A 24,095-nucleotide genomic window follows, 5' to 3' on the forward strand; every position below is an offset into this window, starting at 1 on the left:
TCCAAATAAAGAGTAAAAAAATAAAAATAAGACAAAAAATAACGGTGCCCAGAGAACACGCTATCTGTACTACATGACTGTTTAGTTTATGTATCACTATAGAGGGACTGCTTCTATAGATAGATAGATAAGATACGCGCACACACACACAGCTACAGTCCCATCTCCTAAACAGTACAGGTGAAACATTCAACAAAAGGACTACTGTACCAAACATTGTTGTGAGCTTGGTTGCTTAGTGTGAATCAGAATTGTACTGATTTATGTTTTTTATCTCTTTATTTTTTTAGGATTGTTGTTTTTAACTATTTAGGTTTGGCTATTTATCGTTGTCCTTTTAAATGCACTATTATGGTAGCTGATGAGATTCTTCTGCGTATGTAAATTCCCACGTTAAATGACAATAAAGTTTATCTATCGATCATAGCTTTTATATTGTCTTTAACAGTGAATTTCTCCAGAAGGTTTCTGTCTATTCACAGTAATTACAGAAGCTACTGGCCTAAAATATTATGCAAACACAACCTTATGTGAATGGCATGCACAGAAACCCCTTTATCCAGGGGTAGTATCAAGTGTGCAGATGAGCTTCAGTGCAAAAGCAAAATAATCTAAAACAAAAAAAAATAAATTTTAGGGAGACCAAGAAAGAAAGACTCAAACTTCTGTGATAATATGTGAAAATACATTCCCATCAGCCTTTTATAGAGTTAGATCTGTCATGAAATGATGTGCTACAGCTACCTGTGTCTAAAAATACCATCTGTGAAACATCCTGATGAATCTAATATTCTGTTCTGGAGGTTTCTATATACTGGGTGGGTTTTAAAAAACTGATGCTCAACTTGTTACCCTTTTGGTTGTGTTCATGCGGCTGCAGGGGGAACGTGTGTTCACGCCATGCGTGAGTGTGCTCCAGTGTCTATGTTAACTGCTCTTCTCCCCCTCCTCACACACTCTCTACCCCTCCAAATTTTCTTCTTCTTCTTATTTCCACCGTTCCCCACACCTTAAAGCGGAATGGCGGAGAGGTGGAGGCGAGAGTGAGAAAGGAGAGGTAAACCGGTTCAGCAGGTATGGCCTTCAGAGGCCTAACCCAGACTCTCTGGCTTGTTGTCACCGTTATTTCTGTCGCGCATGCGCGCTGGCGCCTGTTTCCTGCTTTTCAAATGAGTACCTGTGCCGCTTTTGTAGCCTGCCCACCTCTGTTGACTGTGTGTGTGTGTGATCAGGATACAATCTGCCGTGTTTTTCCCCCACCCACTCTCACACACTCCCGTTATTTCAGGAGCCTGTTAGGTGATATTCGACTTTACCTGTCCGGGTTGCATACCTGAGCGGACTCACCTGTCCCGACGCCGACATACGTTTTAGCTTTTGTTCATCCCGAGCTGGAGAGAAGATCAGGTTAAGAGAAAGAAAGGTGTGGGGAAGAAAGCAGGTAAAAGCGGCGTACAGCTTGCGAAACGAGAAGAAAAGGTGCAAGGAAGAAGGAGGAGAAGAGACCGACACCTTCCATTTTTTCCCTTCCAACTTTGGAGTTTCCTGCTTTGTGACTTTTAGTTGACTTCACGTCGAGCTAAGTCGCTTCTCCACCAACCTCCATAAAGGATCGGGTATTAATTGAACATGCCGAGGGCTTTTCTGGTGAAAAAGGCGAATATATCGCCGGGAAAGCGGAACTGGAGTGAACTACCTGATCATGAGCGAGGGGACGTCTACATCCCAGGTGAGTCCACGCTGCTGTAATGAGCCATATTTGTTGATTTTTTTTTATTTAAATTAATTTTTTTAAAGCGACCATAACGAAAGCATTAGCGGGCCTCTCGGCGCGTCTTTGGTGTTTTTACGCACGGATTTGTGGATTTCATGCGGTTTTGGATCCACCAGAAATGTCAGAGTGGCGGGTGAGGAGGGGTCGGGTTGTGATTGTAACGGGTCGGCCGCAGTCCGGGGCCACAGAATAACGGGAAACACAGCGGGCCGTGAAGACAGAGTAGAATAGTTCCTGCATGCAGAGGGAAGCTGCTTATTTTTCTGTTTTGGCCGATTTACCACTCCTTTCAATGTTTAGTTTGCTTCAAAACAAAGTTGTAAACCCGCTGTATCCTAATCGAACTATTAGATTTAAGTTCACATTAACATATCAGTACAAAAGCCGATACTAACCTATATTTGCACTTGTATGTTCATATTTGTCATTTAGCCTATCAGCTTGTTGGGTGTTGTGCGGCCTAACATCACAAGGGCCCGTTGCTTCTCACATATCGACCTTCAACCCTTGATTGAGGCGTTCTTCCTGCTTAGCACTGAATTGAACTGTGTCGCTTAAATACAGGCCTGTTATAAGCCTACTGAGTAGTCACTCAGTTCTGGTCTATTGGTAAGGGACTGAGTTTAAATCTTTGTCCAGGGATCATCGGTTAAGCCTTGATGGAGATGATTTTTTAAACATGAAGTCCTTATCTGCTTATTCCATATTTACTCATTTCTACATTTATTTATGTCAACTGTATGTTTGTCTACGTGTAGCTCCTTATCACCAAAGCAAATTCCTCGTATGTGTAAAACACTACTTGGCAATAAAGCTCCTTTTTCTGCTGCTGCTGCTGTTTTTAAAGGCAGAGTTGTCCTCACATCCTTAAATCAAAATAAACGTCAGTGTATTGTAATGTGTATTAGCCTATGAGTCAAGACCTGAAATGGATTCGTGGCCCACTCATATGTTGACATTTTTGATTGCACTGCGGTTTGATCCATAGAAAATAACGTTTTCTGGATCGTGCGCCCAAACAAGAGCTGACATGTCTTAACTGTCAAATTTGAGCATGACGTCGTTGGCGCCAGTTATGTAGCGTGTTTACCACCGACTTTACATTTAAATGACAAGTTAAGGGAGTCCATTACTTTCCCAACAGCTCTTTTCTCTCTCTCGTCTTGAGAACAATCCCCATTGTTGCCATCGGCAGAGTTTTTATTGTAAGACCACGTATCAGATATCAAATAACGGACTACACCCTAACAAACCTCTCTGTCGCTCTCATTTCTCTCCCCCTCCCCCCGTGTCTCTCTCTTTCTCTCCCTCTGTGACCTTTTCCTCCACAACTCATCACCGTTAACTTTTAATCATTGACTTTTACATCCTCTCTAGTGTTGGAAGCCGGAACCTAATTTCTAGGTGGTTTTAAACCGTGTAAAAGGAACTAAGAGGCAACTAATCATCCTGTCTAATTGCAGTGACAGTATTTCTGGATTGATTAACAGCACGTTAAGCATTCAGATGCTAATTTTACGCGCACGTTTAAATTAATTTCATTTAATGGCATTCTGAAAACTTTGAACTTCATTGTTGACCTTAAACGGCACCCAAAATGAGAACCTGTTGAAAAGAAGTCGCATTTGAATAAAATAAAGTCCAGTTTGCCATGAGCGTCATTGCATAATTACGCATTGTTACCACTCCTCACCAAACCCAGCAACGGTCCCGGCAAAAGTTTCTGGTATGTGCCGTTACTTGACATACCTGCCTGGCTTAGGCCTGGCTTAGGCAGGCAGGTACTGTTTTTGTGTGAGAGTGACAGAAGGACACACACACACAAACACACAAACACACACACATAATTGCCGTCAGAGAAAGACTAGATGAATACTTTTATGGGGAGCCGGATGCTATCAGTTTCGACAGTTAAATATTTGTGTGTGTATGTGTGTGTGTAGTAGCAGTCATTTATATTTATCTCTTAATCCACAAACATGTGCCTGAGCCTGTTTGTGATGGATCATCAGTCCCAAATCAACCCTTTAGTTTCTAGGCCGCCCCACGTGTCACTCACACATTACATGACGAACTATTATCACTTGCACCTGCTGGTTTATGTGAGATTAGGCATCACTTTGCTCATAAATACAATAAAGTGTGTTAAATATAAATAAATAAAAACAGGTGGACTGCTATGGGAACACAATTAACATACAAAGTACAGGGGGAAAAGGAAATAAGTACAAATAATAAAAAAAAAAAAAAAAATTAAAATTGAGGCACTGTTATTGATGCCAGTAGGTCAGAACTGATAGTAGACAAAAGGCCCTAATAGGCTATAGAAACAGGTGATCTGTCTCTTTAATAACAAAATTAATGATAATAATTTATATTTTAAAAAAGCTAAATGTCCCAGATTAAAATGGTTTTACTCTTTCATCTAAAAGTTGTATAAGGATATAGCAAGGTTAATGTTTATTGGATGGGAGGAAATGTAACGGACCCTACAGCCAGCCCACTGCTGCGGACAGTACGCCTTTAGCAAACACACACACACACTCACACCCTCTGTTTGATAATCTTATCTACCTATTGTTGACTCTCCGAGCTCAGCGCCATTAAATGAATAGAAAAAAAATATTACAGAAGTGCATTTTTAACAACACAACTCTGTCTCTCTCTCCCTCTCTCTCAACAATTGGGGTATTTTGAACCCCCTCACTCTACCTCCCAAAAATACAGACACACACACACACACACACACACACTCTGACCTAAGCACACACATTCTCTTCATTCATTGGTGAGGGGGAAGGAGGGGCGAACAAACAATACAAGATGAGATTAAATGTCCAGCCAGCAGCCGTCACCACAGAAACTATCTCCACACAGGAATAACTAAAGATATAAAATCGTTACAAATGCTGAAATGATATGGTCAACAGTTTGTAAAATAAACAATCAAAAAAGATCCGACTTCCCAAATTCTGCATCCCTGACAAAACCAAAAGTACACATTAAGGATAATGTGTACTTTGCAGCAAAACTGGACAAACAATACCCAGTCCAACTAGTTAATTTAAACTGATTGTTAAGGTCCGCAGAGGGTCTGTGAGTGATATCTCTTTACTAAATAAGAAAGGAAGCTGCTCATGAGGCCTTCAGTGTACATGGTGCTGTCCCCGTGTGTCACAGCATACCGTTACCTCTGTGAGTTTACAGATGGGCTATGTGTTTTCATCTGTATAGCTCCCTATGAGGCAACATTTGCATTCACATTTGTGTTTTATCTGATAGAGGCCCTGCAGAGTCAACTGATTCGTTGTCCTCACTGAGCCAGACCACACCTGCCTGTGGGCTACCTGAACACACGCACAAAAGCATGCACACACACCTGTGTGTTGGAGGCTCGAATGTTTCAATAGACCCTACATTTCTTTCTGTCACCCTCTTTTACTGGTGTTTTGTTATACTCTTATACACAACACACACACGGAAAGGCATCCAGCCCTGCGGAGGTGGATTGTTTGAGGAAGGTACAGAGCTGGTGCTGCAAGACTGTCTGGTCGGACAAGTCTAACTGCAATGGTAATGTGGTGTGTGTGTGTGTTGGGCATGTGTGCGTGCAAAAAAAAGTCCCACTAAACAATAGGCAAAACATATAAACGCCCACGCCCACACACAGAAATAGATACACACATTTAATTCTGCATGTTTGCTAATTGAGAGATTGTGCAAATATGAGGCAGCTGCTTATTGTGAAACTCTGTATGAGACATTTCTCCCTCTGTCTCCTTCTTTTTCTCTCCCGTTCCCTTGTTCTCTTACATGTCCCTCTCACCATCTGTCCTACTTGTCAGTGTATTTCCTACTTTTTTAGCCTGTAGTTACATTTTTAATCAAATGTGCAGTGTGCAGCTCTAACAACATCAGAAGGAAGAAAATGAAATTATTTAGCCAGCATCCATACAGACGCTCATTTAGTTATCAGAATAATTAATCAATCAAAATATCTTATTTTTTCAAGTAACTTTGCGTTGCACTTCCCTAAAGTTTGGGCACTCGCAACAGACAGAATAAACAAAGAACGGTCAAAATCGAAGCTGCAGATGTCGAGATGTTGTGACGTTAAGTTCCTAGTAATGCCTTTTATCTTCACAAATGCTGGATCCTACGTTTCCCATAATGCAACTCAGTGATCATAATCATACTCAAAATCATAACAACAATCATTAGTCTAATAATCTTTATTTGTAGCAGCTTTTTTTAAAATGTACAAGGCAGCTGTTTTCATAGAAAAAGCTCTATAAACTCACTCTACACAACCTGTCCAGGAGACAAACACAGTTTGAGACTAGCTGGTGAACATAATGGAGCATTTAGCAGCAAAAAAGCCAGGCACTTCCTTTTGGTGGAGACCAAAAACAGAGCTAAAAGAGAGTGAATGTTTGACTTGCATTTATCAGGTGGCTAGAAACACGCCTTCAACTTGTTTCCGCTGTCCCCAAGTTGCGAGAAAAAAGGTTTAAGAAGTTACTTGGAAGGTGACACTAACTTATCCTCTCTCTCCCTCCAGTCTCCATCTTCCCTCCATCCGTCCTGATGATGGAAGCCGAAGCCAGCCCTGCGGAGACGACGCCGCTCTGCCTCACCAAACCGTCTCTCTCTGACACACAAACACACGCCGAACTGCCGTCCAGCACGATGCTGGGCCGACCACAGAGCCCGCCGGCTTCACCGGAGGAGAGGTCTGAGGTGAGAAGGAGAACGCAGGGTGGCCCTACATACATCCGATCCAAAATCAAGGTGAGGAAGAAAAGCAGCAACTGACCAAAATAGTGGTGGTGATTAAGTGCAGAACATTTACATTTTTTGGTTTATATAGTGGGTATGAAACAAAATATCTAGATGTTTCAAACTGAGAAAATGTGCCTAGTTTGGGTTGTTTATTCTTCTAGAAACGAACATTTACAGCACAGCATTTCCTCAGATTGTCAAATCTCACAATGATAATTATTGATTTGCTGCACAATTACAATAAGGAGGGAGGGATTGTGTAACATTTTCAGAATTACATACGGCTACACCCCTTAAATTGGTGTTTTATTTCTTAATTAACAGCTCGATGTAACTAATATCTATTAGTATTACTAATATTATTCAGATATTCGCTTCATTTCCATATGAGCTATGATTTCTCTTAATGCATTAGTGCAACATTGTCTTTGTACGTTGTTTTTTGTACGTGTTAAACTGCAGCTCAGTGTTCAAAGTGGTGAACATTAAGTTAAACAACAGCTTTATAAATGCAGATGAATGAACTTGGAATCATAATGTCAATAATATTTTTATTCGCCCTCCCCTCTGCAGGTAACTACAGGCGAGTTACTGCCCGTTCCTTCTTCTCTCCCCCCCTCTCTTCCTGCCATCTCCACCCCGCCAACGCCACATGCCACCGTGATGCCGGTTGCTGTGACGACAACTCCTGCGCCCGTGGAAGCGGTCTCCATGGTGACCAGATCAACAGGTCAAAGTCAAAGTTTGTCAACTGGGACGACGACGGGGACGCTTTCATGCCAGGTATGGAGACTGAACAGAAATGCAGAATATTTTAATTTTTACCATTTATTAAAAACAAGGAAAAACTTTAAAAAAACTTTAATCAAAATCTACATTGTGGAGTTCTGGGCCAATAGTAGCACTATGGAGTGATGTTTTTAAGAGTGGGGCTCCATTTTGTTTGTATCATGCACAAGCAACAAGATTCATTTTCCTGCTGCCAGTCTTGTGCAGTAATATGCAAAGAATCGTAACAATGTGTCCACAAAGGAAGTGAAGGGGAAGAGGAAGACTGAAAGCTAGCAAACATGGATGTATATAAAACATTTAAATATATTTTTTTAATTTGGCTTTTGCAAATGTTGAATGAGGAAGAAAATGCGTTAATTGTGTTTGTTAGGCTTCAGTGATACACACAATGCCTTTTGGTGAGAAACACTGAATGTAAACATTCATCCTGAGGGGAACATGGATGTTTCTGACACATTTCCAGGCAATCCAGCCAACAGCTGATGAGTTATTTCCATCAGGACCAAAGTGGTCGACAGACAGATGCTGCCATCGGCTATTCAACAAAAATCCTCACAGGGCACCTTTAGTGTTTTAAGCCCTGGAGATAACTGAATGTAAAAGTAAAGTGAAAAGGCCCTGATGTTTTTTGTTGCTGCTTGTAGGTTTGCCAGAAGACCTTCCACTACCAACGTATGTTAAACAGACACATGAAGTGTCACAACGAGACCAAGAGACACCCGTGCAGCTTCTGCGGCAAAGGCTTCAACGACACCTTTGACCTCAAGAGACACGTGCGCACACATACAGGTAGCTACACACTTCCATGTTTACGCACACTTGCATAAACACATAGGCAACAAATGCAAGAAAGCACATGACATTTCTCTTTATAATTTCCCACAGGAGTCCGTCCTTACAAGTGCACCCTCTGCGAAAAGGCCTTCACCCAGCGCTGCTCCCTGGAGTCCCACATGAAGAAGATCCACAGCGTCACCCAGAAGTACGCCTATAAGGAGCGGCGCAACAAGCTGTACGTCTGCGAGGAGTGCGGCCACACAGCGGGAACGCAGGACGAGCTGCTGATCCACCTCCACACTCTTCACCCCAACAGTCACCTGTTGAAGGGGAAGGCTGCAAGGAGAGCAGCAGGAGGAGGAGGAGCAGAGGGAGGGTCAGTCGGAGGATCGACGCCAGGCTCTCCTCAAGGAGCTGATAGTGATGACGCCACCGGATCAGGAGAGCAGTAGGTGTGAGGGAAGCCTGGAAGATCATTAGAACGACAAACTCAGGGGAGATGGATAAAGGATAGATGGATATGTTGACGGATGGACATGGAAAAGTGACTCAACATAGGCGGATGACAGATCGCTGTGGGGAAAGTTAGTGTGTGTGTGTGTGTGTGTGTGTGGATTTGGGTATCTGTACATAACGCGGCTAAAATGAAATAATGCACCAACAAAGCCAAGTCTGATTTTACCGATATGTCTTTTTACATTGGATTGTGATGTGATTAAGCTGATAAACATGTCTGACAATACCAACATATCATTCTTCATGTGAATATTACCTGTCTGCTCTTCTGTACGGTGTACGGAGTTTTTCTATGAAAAAACGTACTTTTGTTTATTAAAGGGAGTAATATATTAAACAAAAACTACTTCTCTTTTTTTGTCACAAATTGAGCTTTCATTGTGAGCTACATTATAGATGCATCCTGGTTCAACAGTGTTTGAAATGAACTGTGTGACCTATTGGTTGACAGCTGGTGTGGTTCAAGGCCATTGAAGTGCACTCAAAGAATAACTAAAACAATATTGTTGCATGACGAAACTGAAATTTAAAATAGGCTATTTAATAATTACGTCTGAAAACGAACGCCTCAGAAATGTTTAGTTTAAAAAAGTCATACTTATTGTGGCTCTGACCTTTACCATGATTTCACAAATGTATCTAACGGATGATATTAGAGAAGCGTCCAAGCCCAACAATATGCTCCACTGTGTAAATGATTAGCTGAAACCGTTACTTTTATTGAAACAATCAAGCCTGTCAGCATAGACTAATCTGTGACTAATGCCTGATATGACCGTTCTCTCAATCAGAAGTTAAATGAGGTCAAAGACAGCGGACCCTGAACGGTTAATCCTGGTAGAAACAATCCTGACTGGCCAGTTAAATATCCAACCTCCTCCACCTCTAATTTAGGCTAGAGCCCATGAGGGCGTCAGCTCAGTTTGGAAATGTTTCTCATGCCTGTACAGTACATATGAAGCTAATGCTTAGTTGTTAGCTTAGCTTAGCGTCTGGCTCTGTTCCAAGGTAAATAAATACACCTACCAGCACCTCTAAAGCTCACTAATTAACATAAAGTGTCAAAGTGTGAATATGTCACGTTGCAGTTTTATGGGGGTTTTGTGCCCATGTCTGGTCATCACCGGGCAGGAAAAGTGATTAACTGGGGATGAGTTTGAAGCGTTTATTCAGGATTTGTTATGGACACAAAAAATAAAGAAAATATTTACTGGACACCCCTACTAACATCAAAGGTTCTCAGACCATCATGAATTCAGTTGGTTAGAGCATAATAGCCTATTATAGTTTTATTTAACCAGGCAGGACAGCCTGGTACTAATACTGCCATGGTCGTGAGTTCAATCCCTGGTCTATATTTAGAGATTACTAATCCATACATAATTGCATTTATGCAAGTTTCTGCAAAAACAATACCCAACACAATTTACTGGATGTAAATGTAGATTGTATGGATGCTTATGGAGCAATATGCACACCCTGCCCCCCTTACATTAATATTTGCATATAACAGTAAACCCAATAACTGACTTGTTATCTTAGTTAAAATGCAATCAGGTAGATTTAGGTGCAATTTAGTTCTCTAATAGTGACATTTTTAGACAACTGACAAGCAAAACAACTTAGCAGTGGACTGACTGCAGTTCACCAACTTTAGAGACAGTTAACTTCCAAATTGCTGGAATTAGTGGGTTGATTATATGAAAGGTAATAAAGGATTCAAGCAAATACTTATTAAATATTTACATTACAACACAGAGTGGTGAAAGATGTTGCTACAGGCACACAAAGAATTCTTGGTATGACTGTCTGTTGACATATTTAGAGTTGTAAATCCATGTGGTCACACAGGTTCAGCGCTGAACAGTTGGACGCGCGTCGTTCTCTCCTCTACTTTTGTTTTGTCGGCAAAATAGTTGATAAATAGCCTAAGTGGAGTTTTTATTCCATTTTAATGTCTGATGTAATATTTTCTGTGGTTGTACTGTTCAGTCCAACAAGTCAGCCTTGTTTTACAACATTAAATGTGTCTTTCAATTCATAAAGTGTAAGTTAATAAATCAAACCTCGTTGAGTGCATGAAAGACGGCTGTTAAGCTCCAATTATTCTACTTTTCTTACTTCAGCTTTTGACTGTGTGTTTCATAAAGAGAAAGGTTGTGGTTGTGAGGGTGAGGTTGGATTCTTGGTCTCTGTCGGGTCTTGTTGGAGGATTCCTACAAACCTTCAGCCTGGGGACACGTGGAGGTGGATTCAGGAAACAACTAGATAACGGTCTTGAAAGCGAGCTGACACCGAGTGATTTTGTCGCTCTACAACATCCAGATTGCAAATACGATCAGGTCTGTTAGATCAGAGTATATTTAAAGCTGTATTTCAAAACTTGAGCATTGCACAAGAATGTATTTGCACCAGTTTAACCACATGCTTTGATTTTGTGTTGTCATTTAGTTCTGCATTTGGTCTTCATAAGGCCAATTAGGTTTTGTTTATTATGTTTATTATTACATTTTAAATAGGGTAACTCATTGGCCTAATCGGTAACCTATCATATTTAGAAAGTAACCTTCCCAAGACTGCCAGTATGGAGAAGAGTCAGAATCAAAATCAGGTTTCTATGCTTTGTTGTTTCAGTGTATAACAATAAACATATTAAGAGAAAATAAAAATAGATAAAAAGCAAGTACTGTAGGTCAATAAGCATAAATACAAAATCCACAATAAAATATGAAAAAAAAATATTATATCTACAATATAGCCTAAAAATAAAGGTTTGTGCAGGAATATCCAAACTATGGAGGGACAACATTTCATACAACATACATATTCAACATATGTACATGTGAGTATTGTCAGAGACATTTTTGGTATTGTTTTAAGATATACTTGAAAAAAACATATATTCTTTATGTGCTGTCTGTCTAAAAGTGAAGAAAATAAATTGATTGATTTTTGAAACACAGTAGGCTACAGTAGCTTATTTATTCATCGATTCGTTTGTTATTTCATTAATTCATACTAAATAATGAACTCATCAAACAGTTTTTTTTCCAACCGGTTTGTTCATCCATGATATTTGTCTTTTCTTTAAAAAGGTCGCCGCTAGATGTCACTGCTCACCTTGTTGTCCCTCCTTCTTTTCCCGGTCACGTGACTGCTGTCAACAAGGAAGTGCGCTGTGTCTTTGAAGCACAAAGGCGCGAGCTGCTGCTGCAAATTACCAATTAAAAGGTGAGCCGCGGTTTCAGGTACAGGCACGACTTACCTCACTGTTTCTGTGCTAAATAACTCTACAAATGTTGCTTGGTACTTTTTAATTCGGTGGCTTGTTGGAGGAAGCTTTCAAACAGCTAACTTTAATCAGGGTCTGCTATCGTTAGCAAATGTTAGAGTACTTCTCTAAGTGCACCGCGTCGTGTCTCTGCCGTCAGATCTGGAGGGGGGGATGCCCGCGTCGGAGCCGGTTCGGTTGGGTCGCAAACGCGCCCTGCCCTCCTGCCCGAACCCGCTGTTCCTCAAGTGGCTCACTGAGCTCCGGGACCAGGCAAGAGAGAAGGGACTGAAGATCCAGTACACCTACCAGAAGGTCAGTCCAGGCCTACTGGTCAGACGTGTTAACTTACTCCAAAGAAAGTTAAAGTGAAGGGCAACTGGACTTGGTTGAAGATACTAGATGTAATATATAGATCGATATCTTAATGCAACAGCATGCAGTTATATTTTAGACAATAGTGTAAACATTTTAGCAGAATCACAATATGGCAATTTTCAAATCACACCACTATTTGTTTAAGGAGATTAAGTTAAATGTTGTCGTGTTGCAGAGTTGTCTTGACCTACACATCATATTCTGCAGACTGAAGAAAACATCTTTACTTGGTACCAATCCCCTCAAAAATGACACCATAATCATTTTAATATTTTTCAATGAAAATGAGAATAAAAAAATATATATATATTGTTCCCCTCAATATTGCAAATCATATTTCAATATCAATCAAAATAATTGATATTATTAGATATTTTTTCAATATCGCTCAGCCCTAATTTGCTTCTGTCTTTGCAGATGCAGGACTCAACGTTAGACGTTTTTGCAACTGACCCCACCGGGCCAGTGGGTTTGAAACTTACTGTCCCTCTTTACAAAAGTGTTTAATCGTTTATTAAATACATCCTGGATATAAAAAAACTAAACAAAAATGTAATCACAGTTAAAATTATTATAAAAAATAAAAAGGTTAACAAAACAATTTACTTTTAAAACAAAACATATTAACAGACTCAGACATGACTTGCTCTCCTGCTGACAGCCATTTATGAAAAATGTACACAGAGCAGCGGACAGGAGTTGCCTCTATCCTGATGAACAGGTTGCGACCTGTCAATCACAAGGAAGCCCGTCCAAAAGTCCTGAGAAACAAAGAACTGGAGAAATATGCAGTATGGTTCCTTATTAATGAGTCACTGTCACTTAATATTAAACAATTAGATAATGAGTTATTCCAACGTCGTAGTCAGTTTTCTTTCTTTCAATTATAGACTGGTCAACAGGTACTTAAGAAAGCTTACTTAACTAAGTTAAATTTCTAGTGCCAAACTTCATGGAAGCATCAAATTGACTGTTTTTAACTTTAAAATAAGATCTCTTGCTGTCATTCAAATTAATTGCCTCATGTTGTGGACATAAAGGAGAATCTCAACAAATAACAAAAAATGCTTCTGAAATAAATTACTTTAACTGTTTAGAGTGGCAACGATTAGTCGGTTGAAAGAAAATTAATCAACAACTTTTTTCGGTAATCGATTAATCGTTTCAGTGAGTTTTGTTTTTTAAGCAACAGTGTGAAGGGATTGCTGCTATTTTTGGTCATTTATGATTGGAAATTAAGAGTCTTTGGATTTTGGTTGGACAAAAGAAGCAATTTGAAGACGTCACTTTGTGATCTTGAAAATTGTGTTGAGCATTTTTCACACTTTTATTCAACATTTTATAGATTAGTCGATAATGAAAATAATGATCCATCCATTGCAGCGCTACAATTCACTAGCGTATTTTATAGTGCAGCCAATAAAAAAAAAAAAAGAAAAGCTTTACAAAGTGAAATTGAAAAACATAGAGAGGAAAGCAGACACAGATCTTCATTTACGTGTTTTTGTCTTCTTCCAGGCCATCAGCTCTTTAAATAAGTATCCGTTACCTCTTCAAAGCGCAAAAGAGGCAAAGATCCTCCAGAACTTTGGAGACGGCATCTGTAAAATACTGGATGAAAAACTGCAGCGATACTACAGAGAGAACGGTGAGAAACAGATTTGTTACTTATACTTTACCAGGAGCCAAAGACATTACAGAGATCACGAAGGGAAAGAAAGATCAGTCAGTGGTTCTGTGAAAGGATTATGAAAGATTCTAGATAAAGTGCTGATATGATAATTTAAGAAATGGTTTGATGGCTGCATCGACAGAGTCATGGACTGTGGAACATGGGAATCTAGTGAGATTAGAAAATATTTTCACAATTGATGGAATGAAGAATGAATCTGTAGAAATGCACACACTGATTACCCATAACAGATGGTCACTGACAGGTGAAGTGAATAACACTGATTATCTCATTATCATGGCACCTATGTAGGCAGTTACACCTGTTCCTCTGCATTCACTTCTTTCCCTCTACTTCCTCTCCAGGTCCAGACGCTCCTATTCACACTCTGCCTGTAGGAGCGCCTCCTCCTGGCAGACAGGACAACAACAGCCTGGCTCCCTCCAGAAAGGTAAAAAGGGCAGTGTGTGAGTTTTCCACTTTACGCCAACAATACACCCATCGTAGCGATGCTAAACAGAGATATTCATTGAAATGAAAAATCAGTTCCTTAGAAGTAAATATCTATGAAAACTGTGAGGAAGTAAGGAATCTGCCAGTGGCTGGGCAATAGTGACAAAGTCAAACCAAACGTGCAAAAGATCAACCTTCAGTTACTCCTGCACGGAGAAGCAGGAGAATTTGGAGTTTTGATAAAAAGCCTTTATGTGGCTTGTTCACGCTAATTGTCAGGGTTTCAAATTAAGAGACGGTACCTGTTTATTGCAGATACACACAGAAAATGATTTGATGAGCACGCAGGCAGAGGCTGCTCAAGTAGCTAATGCAGTCTTATAATAGTCAGTCAGGAAATGGTGTCACCTAATTGTAATGCGAGCTTTAAGAAAACACTAATTTTACACAGCACTGCTGTGGCAAAAATCCCAAACAATATCTTGTCAAATATTGTCTCGTATCCCACAGCTTTAAATCGGTACCCACAATGTGATTGTGTTATTGTGTGTTGTTCTTACCTGGCCGGGAGATGGCATGAAAAATGTATTTGGGTGATGGTATTGTTAAAAGAATCGGGGTATTTCCTCTACCAGCCCCACCATTAATCAAAGAGTAAGTATAGTACATACAGACTCTTTGAACAGGAAGTTCTGCATCATTCTGTGTTATTTCACTCGGTGAGGAAAGTAAAACAGTCTTTGTTGTGGATTATTCAGTGACATGGTGTTCCTGTGTGATCTGTCTTTCCTTTTAGAAGAATGCAGCGGGGGATCAAGGGAAAGACAAAGGAGGAGCAGGGAGGAAGAAGAAGAGGGAGTATGTGCCCCAGAAGAGGTCTGGGGGTTATGCCGTACTCCTCACCCTTTACAGACAGTCACAGGTACACCTTTCTCCATCACACAGCAGTTGAAATATTGTGGCGTCAGAAGTGGAAATCACATCGTATCACGGTCTCTCTCTCTAGATCCCAGGGAGTAAAGACTACATGTTTAAGATGGAGCTACAAGCTGAAGCTCAGCATCTCTGTGATAAGTCTTTCACTGCCGTAAGTGAAGCGTCACTTATAACACAACATGTCCAACGCACCCTTGTGCTCATGTTAATCCCTGCTGTTGATCTTGCTCTCTGTAAATCTCCTTGTTCAGTAGATTTATTTTGAAATGCAGTGTTTTAGTCTCTCCTCCTTCACTTTGTCTGCCTGTAGCCAGATCTAGGCAGTAAGTACACTGCCTGGTCTTCCGTGAGCACTCTGATTCAGAAGAACCTGGTGATAAAGACCCACAACCCTGCAAGGTACACAAGACGCGGGCACACACAAGCAAGCAAACTCATTTCAAACCAACATGTTTGTGTGTTCATTTTATTTTTTAGCCTTGCTAGTGGCGTGGCTCTAGAGATGGCAGCATCTGTCTGTCGACCACTTTGGTCCTGATGGAAATACCTCATCAGCTGTTGGCTGGATTGCCTGGAAATGTGTTAGAAACATCCATGTTCCCCTCAGGACAATTTTAATAAGCCTGGTGATATTTTAGCGCCACCAACAGATCTGTACTTTTTGTTTATGACCAAATACCTGCACATCTAATGACATTCCCATCAGCCTCTGCTGCCGTTTCTATTTAGTGCTAATTAGCAAATGTTAGCATGCTAACACAACACAATTAAGATAGTGAAGGTGGCAAACATGGTACCTGGTTAACAGCAGCACGTTAGCATTGTCATTGTGAGGCTGTTGGGATGCTTATGTTAGCATTTAGCTAAAATCACCTCTGTGCCTCAGTACAGCCTTAAGAAGGCTCTTAGTCCTGTTAGTAATGTAAATACAATGGATCCAACATAACACAGAACTGAATTGACTCAGTAGCACAACTCAGAGTGGAGAAAACGAGACAGACTTTGCCCAGTTGTTATTCTGAAACATGTTAAACCAAGTCCAGTTGCCCTAGACTTTAACCTTCGTTGGATGTTAAATATAATAGTTTGACTCTCACTTTGCATAAATCTAACTCTGCACTCCTCCTCCTTGTTGATGAAGATGACGATGGCCAGATACGGTTAGCCAGTGAGCTTCAAACCTAAGTCCAGGACAGTTTTTCCAGGTCGTTTTTGCCACAGCGGCGTACCTGGGTCAGATCTTCAACACTGAGGGTCCTCTCCTTCCTCGTTCAGGTATTCTCTGACCGAAGAGGGTCTGGCTTTGGCGGAGCGACTGGAGTCAGCAGAACAAGGGACTAAAGACGGACCAGAGGGGGACGGAGAGGGGGTCAGAAGTGAAGGGGAGGAAGAGGAAGGTGGTCCTGGGGTTGTGGACCTTACTGGTAGTGATGACGACGGAGAAGAAGAAGAGAAGGAAGAAGACATGTGAGTGTACTAAAATAAGTCATCATCCTCTTCTCTTTTTCCCGCTCTAACAAAAGGATTCATCTCCCCTTCGCAGCCCCGCAGAGAGGCCGCCATGTGCTGCCCAGCCGAGCAGTGCGGCTGATGGGACGGGTTTTTCAGGAAACCCCCAGAATTCACAGGCAACGAGCAGAAAGCCGAACGGAGGATGTCTTCTCCCTGGAACCTACGAAATTATACTCTGTGTTGACTTTATTGAGACAACTGGGTAAGAGAGCTGTCTGGATATCTGTGTGAATCAAAGACTTACTGTGCAGTAATCCTTTAGGAACCTGTGACGTGTGTAGTTTTATTTCTGTTGAATTTACTTTATAAATCTGTCTCCTTTTTTTGCCGTTGACATCTTGATTCGTCTGTGCAGCGGCAGCAGCCACTGTAAGCAGGACCTGGTCAAAGAGCTGCAGAGAAACGGAGTGACCTTCGATGTTAGGAAGCTAAACGTCGGGGACTTCCTGTGGGTTGCTCGAGAAAAGGTCGCACCTGTTCCAGGTAACGCAAACGCGCACACACAAGGAGGCAAAGTTAGGGGAGAAATGTAAGACAAGAAGAGAGTGAACGGACTCTGAAGGATGCAACTTTTCTTACTTTAAGATAACACACAGATACACATTCAAGTGGGACTCTGCTCATATGTCTGCAAACGTCTCTCCAAAACTGAAACCTTTGGGACGAGCTGCTGTAGAGTTTGGTCTGGGTCGAAGGTGCTTAGGGCGAATTCACACACTGACCTTGTTAAGTGCAGTTGAACCGAACCGGGTTGGTGTGAACTGCTCGCTGGTCCTCCTCGAAGGGGAGGTCTCAGAAACAATGGATCATCCTCGCGCTGGTTTGAATCAGGAACCGGACCTGTAGGCGTGATCCTGCCCTTACTTACTCACATACTCGTGTCATGATCGTCCTCTCTGTTAGCTGCATGTTGCCAAACTATGTACATAACATGCCTTATAATCCCATTCGTTCTCCAGGCCAACTGCGGGCTCCTGCAGGCAGGGAGCTCGTCCTCGATTACATCATTGAGAGGAAGAGGATGGATGACCTGTGTGGCAGCATCATCGATGGACGCTTCAGGGAACAGAAGGTCGGTGTTCTTCTTTGTCAGACAATTTATCAACTCTATTTCATCAGATTATTAGTCAGTTAATCTGTAAAACGTGAAGAATAATGACAAATCCATAGTTCTGTTCAGCTTCATCACAACTCGAAATGTTGAAATTTTTGGTATGAAATGTTAAAAAACTAGCAATTGTTTTGCATTTGTACTTGAATAACTTAATATAAGTAAAAATTTATTTATTAGAATCATTCATTATATTTTTCACCTGTGTGTCATTTTTTTTTTTTCCCCCCACAAAAAATTAAAAACTAACTTGCATTACTTTGATTCTCAACAAAACGTCAAACAAATGTCTTGTTTTGTGTCATCTCACTGGGAATAACTGTAACTTAACCTTTTCTCTCTGTGACCTGCATCAGTTTCGACTGAAGAGGTGTGGTCTCCGTCGGCCCGTCTATCTGGTAGAGGAGTGCGGGACGGCTGCCTCTCACCTGAGTTTACCTGAAACTACGTTGCAGCAGGCCATAGTCAACACACAGGTGGGAATACACACACACACATACACCCACGATCCAAAACAATAATTGGGTCCATACTACTGAATAACACTGGCTTAACACAGGTACTGTATGTTTGCAATGGACACGTGTTGGAAAATATGCACATTATGATAATAATTTGCAGTAGTATTTTATAGACTTATTTAGGGCTGAAACGATTCATCGATTAAATCGACTACTAAACCACATTCGTTTAATCCACATAACTATCTAGCACACTGTTTGGAACGGACATTTATTACTGTGGCACGTCGCGCTTACGCTGTGAACACGATGTGATTATCATGGCATGGTTTGCAAAGTGGAGAAAGAGAGAAAACAGCGAGGGACAAAGAAGAAAGTGTCCAAAGTATGGGATTATTTCAAGGTAAAAGAAAACGACAACTCTGTAATGTTAAAGTCCGTCCACCGTAAAACCAAACTTAGGTCGCCTAACGTTACCGTGACAGCACGGCAGCACCTGATCAGAAAGCACCCGGTGTTCTGCCAGCGGACCACAACTAACTAACTATAACTTCAGCATTTAACTGAAATAAAGATTGATTGTTGAGTCGTCGACGCCTCTACCAAGCAAAAGAACTTCTTAAACGATGCGTCGATGAAATAATCTATAGAAGCTAAAATCTAGTGATGACGAGATGAAGCTTCATGAAGCATTGAAGCTTTCCATCCAGTTGGTTCACTCGTGGGCTGAAGCTTCATGGTGCTTCATTTGCTCTACTGTGCCATCAAGTGGACAATAAATGTAAAACAGGCAAAGGGATTGTAACGGCACCACGGCTTTGGTGTGTGTGAAGCTTTGAATTGAATAAATTAAAGAATGATGTTTGTGATGTCGATACATAAATGATCAATATTTTATTCATTTTTATTTAAAATAACTTTTCCACAGTGCTGGGCTTCAGGCGGTTTCTTTTTTTTGGAGATGATTTTACCTGCTTTAGAAAATTATATGTTTATGTATTTCACCTAAATCTTTCCCAGCACATGTCTAATATTTTTTTGTTGTATTTACGCGTTGCCAAGGTGATGCCTGAAGTCAACTTCCGTTCTGTTTGTTTATTACTGGGTTTGTGTTTACTGCATAGGTTTACTGGCTAATACGGTGAGTGGTAAATCAGACTGGTCGGTAGAAAAAACATTCTTGTCTCAAATTTTTGTTCAAGGGGTCTGCTAGTGTGACCTTATCACGTTTCAGTTTGGCCAAGTAACGATTCTTTTCTTCGACTGGCAGCTAAGGTGATTTACTTGGTATGAAATGCTTGCGGAAGTCTGCCGGAAGTTAAGTTTGGGCCAGAGTAATGCACATGTGCAGTATCGTTTGTTTATGTTGTTACCGTTGAAAGCGTCTATGCAAATCTCTATCAAAACATTCTGAAATTTGAGACCCATTGTTTTCAATTAGTATGACACAAGGGGGGTGTGTGTGTGTGTGTGTGTGTGTGTGTGTGTGTTAGGTGGTTGATGGCTTCTTTGTGAAGAGAGTCCAGGATGTGAGGGAGTCAGCGGCCTACCTCACAGTCATGACGCGATACCTGACTAAACTATACCAGGTGAAACACGCGTTTTTTCCTCCATCTCCCGTCTCACTGACGTAAAGCATTCCTTAGCCAGTCAAGTCTTAACCCTCAAAATAAACTGTTTTTTCAGGGTGATGAAGGAACATCAGTGCTGCTCACTGACATGTCTTTAATAGTTTTTGGATGACACTGGAGCTGTAATGCTCAGACTCCTTCTCTCCTTTTAAATTTGCTTTACACTTTGCTTTATCGTTTTTGTTCCTTCTTTCAGAACTGTACACTGATCTGTCGCTCCAGAGAGCTGGAGGGTGATGGAGGGAGTGACGAGCAGGAAAGAGGGACCCCCTCCTGCTCTCTCATTTCTTTTGCTGAGTTCAACCACGGTGCTGTCAAAAACAAGGTGTGTGTGTGTGCGCGTGCGCGAACAGTGGGACCTTCATCTCTGTGCTTTCTTTAAATGCAGTGTGAATAAAGTAATCATTGCTCCCCTCTGTGCCTTTTCAGTGTCAGACAGTGAGAGAAGTGTTTGCCAGACAGTTGATGCAGATTAGCGGTTTGTCTGGAGACAAGGCGGCAGCTATACTGGAGCACTACAGCACTCCACACAGGTGACTCACGCACTACGTCTGTGTACAGACATTTCACTCGCTCTCAGGTATCATTACCCATCGTCTCCCCTTTTTGCCTGGTAAATTTTATAGGGCCGGTGCAATAAGAAGTGACATAACTCTTCTCACAGCAAAGGTCTACTCAGATTAAATTGAAAGAAAGAACTGGGTAGTGAGCAACATGCAGGGATGGATATCGTGTATACAAAATATCATAGCTTCATTTTCAAAAACCTACTTGAGGAAAACATTTTGACACACAGGTGATTACCAAAACGTCTGAATTGAGCACTTAGCACAAGACAACACAGTGCTACGTAATCAGATGACATGAGCACGTACTTTGAAGTGCAGCTTATGTTTTGCGTAGTACAATGCAGACAAGCCGTTTCCACATGTTAACTAGATGTCTATGAAGATTCTCAGTCATCCGGGTCATAGTTATCCAACGAAGGTTAAAGTCAAGGGCAACTGGATTTGGTTGAAGCTACTGGAAGACGTTTCGTCCCTCATCCAAAGGACTTCTTCAGTTCTGACTGACTGGCAGGGAAACTCAGCTATTTAACCTCAGTGGGGTCGTTGGCCCGGGTCATCGATACAGCTGGTTCGTTAGTGTTCCTTGTTGCTGTGACGACAGTCGTTACAGTCGTTGAGACTACCGGTGGCCAAGATTGAACGACCATCGTTGGTATCTTCACCTGAGGCCAATAGGTTACGTTTGTTGAGTTTCCTGGGAAGTGATGAAAGGACAGCATTGTAAGTGGGGGATAAGTGGTGGCGTAGACCCCCTCCCCTGTTCAATGACGGCTTCTCAACCCTGGTGTAGATAGCTTCCTTGACACCTCTTTCAAACCATCCATCTTCTCTGTCTAAAATGTGCACCTGGTGGTCCTCAAACGAGTGTCCTCTGTCCTTCAGATGTAAGTAGACTGCAGAGTCCTGACCTGAGGAGTTGGCCCTTCTGTGTTGAGCCATGCGTTTGTGTAGTGGTTGTTTAGTCTCCCCAATATAGAGGTCAGTGCATTCCTCACTGCATTGGACCTCATACACTAGATTGCTTTTCTTGTGTTTGGGAGTGCGGTCTTTGGGGTGTACCAGCATCTGTCTTAGTGTGTTCTTGGGTTTAAAAAACACAGGGATGTTGTGTTTGTTGAAAATCCTCCTGAGTTTCTCTGATACTCCAGACACGTATGTACAATGTTGTTGCATTTGACCTTCTTTTCCTCCCCTGTAGTTTTGTTCTTCTTGGATATTGTGGCTGTTTTCACAAAGGTCCTTTTAGGGTATCCACAGGCTGTAAGTGCCCCCTTCAGGTGGTTCTGTTCCTTCTCTCTGGCTTGGGTGCTTGTTGGTATGTTTTCCGCTCTGTGGTGCAGTGTTCTCATGACCCCTAGCTTGTGCTCCAGTGGGTGGTGTGACTCGAACAGTAGGTATTGGTCTGTGTGTGTGGGTTTTCTGTAAACACCAATCTGCAGGCTCCTGTCCTCTTCAATGTGTACAGCGCAGTCCAGGAAGGCCAAACTGTTGTTGTGAACATCTTCTCGTGTGAACCTGATGTTACTGTCCACAGAGTTGATGTGTTCTGTGAAGGCTTTCACTTCCTGGCTTTTTATATTGACCCAGGTGTCGTCCACATATCTGTACCAGTGGCTCGGTGCTGTTCCTCTGAAGGAGTTGAGGGCTTTACTCTCCACTTCTTCCATGTAGATGTTGGCCACAATCAGGGATACCGGTGAGCCCCTGGCACAGCCATGCTTCTGTCTGTAGAATCCACCGTTGTACTGGAAATAGGTGGTGTTTAGACAGAGGTCGAGTAATTTACAGATTTGGTCAGGGCTGAGGCTAGTTCTATTGTCCAGGGTGTTGTCTTGTGTTAGCCGTTTCCTAACGGTTTCTACTGCCTCTATGGTGGGGATGCAGGTGAACAAAGAAGTCACGTCATAGGATACCATGGTTTCATCTGGATCCAGTTTTAGTCCTCGAACTTTGTTTACAAAGTCAATAGAGTTTTGGATGTGGTGAGGCGTGTTTCCCACCAATGGAGCTAAGATGGTGGAAATGTGTTTGGCAATGTTGTAGGTGACCGAGTTAATGCTGCTGATAATCGGCCTGAGTGGGGCTCCTTCTTTGTGTATCTTCGGTAGTCCATAAATGCATGGAATGGATTCTCCAGGATACAAACGGTAATATTGTTCACGGGTGATGGTGTCGTCCTTCTGTAACTGTTGTAGACATTCTATGGCCTTTTTCTTGTATCCACTGGTTGGGTCTCGTCTCAGTGTCTCATACGTGTTTGTGTCCATTAGTAGTGTGTTGACTTTGTTCTGGTAGTCAACACATGTTAACTAAGGATTAATAACTATTAGGCAACAGGCAAGTTGAAAGCTTGACAGGAGTTCTCACTCACCTGTATGACAGACAGATTAAAAATATAGTATGTGTATTTAATTTTTTTTTCCCATCTTTCTGCCTCTCTCCAATTTCTCAATCGCAGTCTTCTGACAGCCTATGAACAGTGTGCAAGTGAAGCAGAGAAAGAGAAACTCCTCTCTTCCATCCGATATGGGAAGCTCAAAAGGTTTGTAGCGTAATTTGATTTCTTTCCTAGCAATGGTTCCTGTGTTAACGACACAAATTACAATACTTGAGTTGAAGCACTGCGACTTGACTGAAAATATACTGAACTAGAAGTTAAGCTACTGTCAAAAAATGCACATTAATCTTATTAACAACATTTTAATAACAAAAACATGAGTACAGATTAGCCTTGTCTGGTGTAAAACTCCTCCAGTGTTGGTCATTTCAATGTAAGTTAAAGGGTTATGTTCACCTGTGGATTCTTCCCGTGGGATAAACTGAAAGATGAAACAAGAGCTACTAGTGATTGCAATGGGTTAATGCTTAATTTCCTGTCTTTGTTTTTTAGGAACCTGGGTCCAGCTCTGAGCAGAACAGTGTATCAGCTGTACTGCACTCAGGGAGCTCTGTCATAGCTGCACACGGACACTACTTCAGATAACATTCGGATACAGACTCGAGCTCGCTCATCTTGTAATGTGAACATATTCAGTCGTTCATTTCCAGTTTCCTAATTTAATTGAATAGAATTGACTTGAGGATAATTAACATGTTGATGTAAATGTGAAGATGCTGCTATATTTTCGTTACTGTAAAAGAAAATGCTACTTGTATAAAGAATTTAACAAATGTACCCCAATGCTGCGTCAATAAAGTTTATTTGTAATATTCTGTTTTAATGCAAATTTTATGGCCATGTCTTGTAGAGAGACTGTATGAAAGTCTAGTTTTAAGAGCTTCCTTGTTTTAGTTTGTGCTCAAATTGTATTTTAATACAGACAATTTGATATGTACCTACTTGGACAACACACACATTAATTATCTTATTGTAGCTTCCACCCACCATCTATACTTTTTAGTCGCAATTCTGGGGGAGTGCGTGTTGACATGTTGCAGTTTCCTCAAGCTGCCACTAGAT

At 41.4% G+C, this 24,095-nt stretch overlaps 2 protein-coding genes across 4 annotated transcripts; both read left to right on the forward strand.

Annotated features, from left to right (window-relative positions):
* Window positions 1-1,188: 1,188 nt before the first annotated feature.
* ovol1a (ovo-like zinc finger 1a) lies at window positions 1,189-8,984 on the forward strand. The gene is made up of 5 exons (XM_038730724.1): window positions 1,189-1,729; window positions 6,336-6,565; window positions 7,130-7,339; window positions 7,993-8,137; window positions 8,234-8,984. Exons 1-5 carry the CDS (start codon window positions 1,630-1,632, stop codon window positions 8,575-8,577), a joined length of 1,029 nt encoding a protein of 342 aa, XP_038586652.1. The 5' UTR covers window positions 1,189-1,629; the 3' UTR covers window positions 8,578-8,984.
* A 2,820-nt stretch (window positions 8,985-11,804) lies between these two features.
* mus81 (MUS81 structure-specific endonuclease subunit) lies at window positions 11,805-23,848 on the forward strand. 3 transcript variants are annotated; one of them, XM_038730726.1, is made up of 17 exons: window positions 11,805-11,872; window positions 12,073-12,227; window positions 13,809-13,938; window positions 14,328-14,413; window positions 15,212-15,337; window positions 15,422-15,502; window positions 15,662-15,750; window positions 16,627-16,818; window positions 16,895-17,065; window positions 17,219-17,346; window positions 17,823-17,935; window positions 18,331-18,450; window positions 19,929-20,024; window positions 20,263-20,391; window positions 20,496-20,599; window positions 23,094-23,177; window positions 23,526-23,848. In XM_038730726.1, exons 2-17 carry the CDS (start codon window positions 12,087-12,089, stop codon window positions 23,590-23,592), a joined length of 1,857 nt encoding a protein of 618 aa, XP_038586654.1. In that variant the 5' UTR covers window positions 11,805-11,872; window positions 12,073-12,086; the 3' UTR covers window positions 23,593-23,848. The 3 variants fall into 3 exon arrangements, with proteins under 3 accessions (XP_038586654.1, XP_038586655.1, XP_038586653.1); XM_038730725.1 differs by lacking the exon at window positions 11,805-11,872 and having other exon boundaries at window positions 11,927-12,227; XM_038730727.1 differs by lacking the exons at window positions 11,805-11,872; window positions 19,929-20,024 and having other exon boundaries at window positions 11,926-12,227.
* Window positions 23,849-24,095: the final 247 nt, after the last annotated feature.

This window comes from Micropterus salmoides, unplaced genomic scaffold (genome assembly GCF_014851395.1).
Source record: "Micropterus salmoides isolate LMB-PRFRI ecotype aquatic unplaced genomic scaffold, ASM1485139v1 Ms_hic_scaffold_2, whole genome shotgun sequence".
NCBI lineage: Eukaryota > Metazoa > Chordata > Actinopteri > Centrarchiformes > Centrarchidae > Micropterus > Micropterus salmoides.